The sequence below is a fragment of the Fulmarus glacialis genome, unplaced genomic scaffold (genome assembly GCF_000690835.1).
Source record: "Fulmarus glacialis isolate BGI_N327 unplaced genomic scaffold, ASM69083v1 Scaffold51474, whole genome shotgun sequence".
In the NCBI taxonomy this organism is placed as follows: Eukaryota; Metazoa; Chordata; class Aves; order Procellariiformes; family Procellariidae; genus Fulmarus; species Fulmarus glacialis.
This window is the reverse complement of record NW_009210888.1, coordinates 18681-22891: the sequence shown is the minus strand read 5'-3', so window position 1 is coordinate 22891 and position 4211 is coordinate 18681. Positions and strand designations below refer to the sequence as shown.

Here is a 4211-nt window from a genome sequence, read left to right as displayed (position 1 = left end):
CGGCCGCGCTCTGCCCGCGGGCGTGTGCGTGTGCTGCCTGTGCGTGGGTGCGCTCACACGTGTGCACACCCGCACGTGTGTGCGTGTACGCGTGTTTGGGTGTATGTGTGTGCGCACGTCTGTCTGTGCATGTGTGTACCTAAGTGCGTGTGTGTGTGCCCGCGCGTGAGCAGCCGTACTCCTGGGAGGGAGGTGTGGTGCTGGGGCAGGTGGATGAGCTTCCCCCCCTTCAGCATTAAGCCACGGGGGCTGCACTAGGGCATCAGGGCAAGGTAGTGAAGGAAGGCCGCGCATCCCATGCAAGCCAAGAGACGTGCAGGTGTGCCTCGCTCAGCCTATGCTGGATGTCTGTAAGCGCATGCATACGCCTGCGGGTTTAGTGGGAAAGGTGAAAAGTCAGACTGATTCTTTTTGTATTCGCTATCTGTATCGGAGCTTCCTGAGTCTTTGCAGAATAATATAGATCATGGGCTCGGGCATGCTGACCCTTAGGCTGCATTAGACTGCTTTATTTTGCAGGACAGAAAGTCGAAGCATAGGGGCCTAAAATGCCTCTTTGCTCAAGTACTTAAAATGCTTCCCAGTACTTTCTCTGGTCAATAAACCAAAAGGAGGTGAAGACAACCCAAAAATTTAAATGTTTCCTGTGATACAAGTGTAAATCCTAAATAGTAGTTGTAGGAACTGGACATCTGAACAAACCTGCCGTTGTCAGCTACATTTCAGTGTTTGTGTGTATTGATTCAGCAGTCGTAAAAAGGTGATTAAAGAGTTTCCTATCATCCTCCCCATAGTCAAAACAATCTGCTGGAATGGCTCTTAATTGCTTTTATAACACATGGATGTTTTCAGAAGTAAAAGAGCAGTAGTCACACAGACAGTTCTCAGAAGGAAGATTTCCTACAGCGTGTAAACATGAAATAAATCTTTGCTTGAAAAGAAAAAAAAAGTTAGCGCCAGATCAAACATTGACTGGGCTTTTTAGAAATGTTCTTCCTTTATTCTACCACTATTCTCGGCAGGTTTGTCTGATGTGGTTGCTTTGTGGGTTGAATCACCTGCTTATTATAGTTTTGAAAAAGGGTGACTTTGAAAATGATACCAGAAAGACAAAATACCTCCACCTCTTTTTATGGGACTTTGTGCTTTAGGAACTGGAAAACTAGGATGATTTACATGCAGTAAGGGTTTTTAATGCTTATTCTTTGTAAAGAATTTATTTTCTTTGCTACTTGGTAATATAAATAAGAAACCTGCCAAAGCTCAATTAAAATTCAAAACATTTTAAATTATTGTATAGTCCAGACAGTCCATCTGTCTGAGAGTGAAAAATGGTCCTGAATGAAAAAGAGTAATCATAAATACAGCAAATAGACGAAAAAGTCTTAATCAAAATCAAATGCACTATTTAAAACCACTTACCTTAGATTCAGATTTTTTTTAATGTTTTGAGGTTTTGCTGCTGCACAGCAAAATCTTAGGTATGATTCTACAACAATTTCTTTTTGAGGCTTTGTTTACATTGTTAACAACTTCCAAAAAGCCAGTTCACACATTCCCTTTCTTTCATGTTTTATATGTACTGTAATCTGTGCATATCAATTGGTTAAATATGTTGGCATACCCTTGCCAAATTGCAGGCTTCAAATAGTGCCTCATCTCCTGAATACTTTATATTATTAATATATATTACATTTTTGGGCAAATGTAATATAAATAATACTATAATCCAAACATTAGCAAATAAGCAGCATATTTCATGCACATAAAAAGCCTGCACTGAAGATAGCAAGTTGTGTCAAGAGGTGTGGGCCCATATGCTAGATAAGATGTCTGGCAAATCCCTTTTTTTTTTGTGTGGGTAGATTCTGTTATATAAAATTCCCATCTGTACTTTGATTTCCATTCAAATGATCTAATAATGGATGTGTTTTTTTAAGATAATGCTATAGAGAAAGTAAAGTATATTTTCAGGTAATTCAAACCTATCTTCCAATGTTTGAGTAGGCAGTTTAGCAAATAGTGTATAATCATTATAGATTGCAACTGCATAGTACTGAAAGCTTTAGCCTCAGCACTGAATAAAATCCTTTCATATTCAACATAAAAAAAAAAAAAAGGTTTCTTAAATGGTGTAGGATTCTTGTTCCTAGATGGGGCTTTTCAGACTGCTTTCCTGTGAATGTTGTATACATTTCCATGCAATATTTGAAATTTCAGGAAAGAAGTAGACCAGATTTATTATAATATGTACATTTTCCACTTGCTTTCAACTACATTTTAGATGTTTTTATTGATTTTTGTTACAAGTTGATTTAAAGCAATCTCTCTCTTTTTTTTTTTTTTCTTCTCTCTTTGGATATATGTTCAGGTATCCTTGAATTCATCAGTGTGGCAGTGGGACTGGTCAGTATTAGAGGCGTGGACAGCGGCCTTTACCTTGGAATGAATGAGAAGGGAGAACTCTATGGCTCTGTAAGTACTACTTTCATGTCAGCTCAAACATGTTGAGGTGTTGATTCACTTCTTAGCACTATGCAAACCCCTCAAGTAGCTAGCTAAGGTAGTCTTAGCTTTCAAAACACGAACATCTTTTCCTGTTGAAATGTATAATATATTCTTAAAGTATTCGGTGTAGCCTTGAGTACTAAAGATTTGATGGGAAAAGTTTCTCTGTCCTAGATGAAGAGAAGTGAAAAGAAATATTCCTCTTAAATTATGACAAAACCAGCTCAATTAAACTATCTATTCAAAAAGCATTTAAGTTGCCTAGTATCTAACTTTATTTTTATCAATACTGCAAATGTATCATAGTATACACTATTATCGAAAACATTGAATGCAATTGGGAAAAAAGTTAAAAGGATAGTTATGGAACAAATAAACAACAATTAATATAGTACCCTGGCTTACTTTATGTGTAGCCTAGTGCTCCTTTACAAATTAGGAGGCAGTACTTCCAAGTACCAGCTTTTTAACATAAAAGCGTTCTTTCAAATGCTGGGAAAAAGAGGATAGTACCATAGGTCACTGTTAGGTACCACTGTTATTTGAAAAATCTGAGTGGTGCAAGAGTAGTGGCAGTACCTGTAGATCCTGACACTTGAATGTTTGCATTTAAGAATGAGAATAAACTTGTATTCATTACAGTTAATTTCTATCTGTTGAATAACTTCAACACGACTGTAAAATACAATCTTTGATAAAATGTGAGAAGTGATGCATACCACAAAGAACATACGGAAGTACCTTCCTGATGTGTTATACTGCACCTGTGTCCCTCTACCAAATCTCATTTCTAGGATGGTGGATACCCTAAGACAGAACTTTACATAATATAGTTCCTGTAGGTCAGGTGAATTTTTGTTAAATCATAAATGAGTAATGCTGCCTTAGAGAGAGAATTATCTAACTCATGTTTAGAGCCAAAATTGTGTATGTACAGCTCCAGTTTTCAAAAGAATAAAGAATAAATTAGGCTTCCAAACTCAGTGTCAGGTCTACATACTCTTCTTGGGTTTGATTCGTTAACAGTTAAATGAACAGTAAGGCAGCACAAAGCCTACAACATTTTTTTTACTTTTATCACATTTTTTTCATGTGTGTTCAGATATCTAGCAACAGCTTGACTTATTTTTCTTCACGGTTTCTTTCTGTAGGAGAAACTAACTTCTGAATGCATCTTCAGGGAACAGTTTGAGGAAAACTGGTACAACACTTACTCATCCAATGTGTACAAACATGGAGATTCGGGGCGGCGATACTTTGTAGCACTTAACAAAGATGGTACTCCCAGAGATGGGGCAAGGTCCAAAAGACACCAGAAATTCACACATTTCTTGCCCCGGCCCGTGGATCCCGAAAGAGTTCCAGAACTGTACAAAGATGTGTTAGGATACAGCTGAGGAAGGAGGCAACTTTGGAAAAAACCCATACTGGAGCTGTTTGATCTTGCCCCTGCTTCCATGGCAATACCAGCATGAGGAACCTGCAGAGGTCTAGGATGCTGGGTTGGAAGAACCTACTTTGTGATAGGCAAGCCTCTGTTTTCTAACCTTTGGATTTAGGAGACAAAGCCTGAAAGCTGGGAGTGGACCAGCCTCCTTCAAGCTTGCTGAACTCTTTGGCAGCCAGCAACCAGAGGGAAGTTGGAGTGTGACTTTTTTAAAACTAACAAACTCTTGGCAATTTTGTCTGGATTACTTATGGTC

At 38.4% G+C, this 4211-nt stretch overlaps 1 protein-coding gene across 1 annotated transcript; it reads left to right on the top strand.

Annotated features, from left to right (window-relative positions):
* Positions 1–2371: 2371 nt before the first annotated feature.
* FGF20 (fibroblast growth factor 20) lies at positions 2372–3905 on the top strand (the record flags this gene model as incomplete). The annotated part of the gene is made up of 2 exons (XM_009577298.1): positions 2372–2475; positions 3660–3905. Coding segments are annotated over 2 exons (350 nt in total), but the record flags the coding sequence as incomplete, so codon positions are not given.
* Positions 3906–4211: the final 306 nt, after the last annotated feature.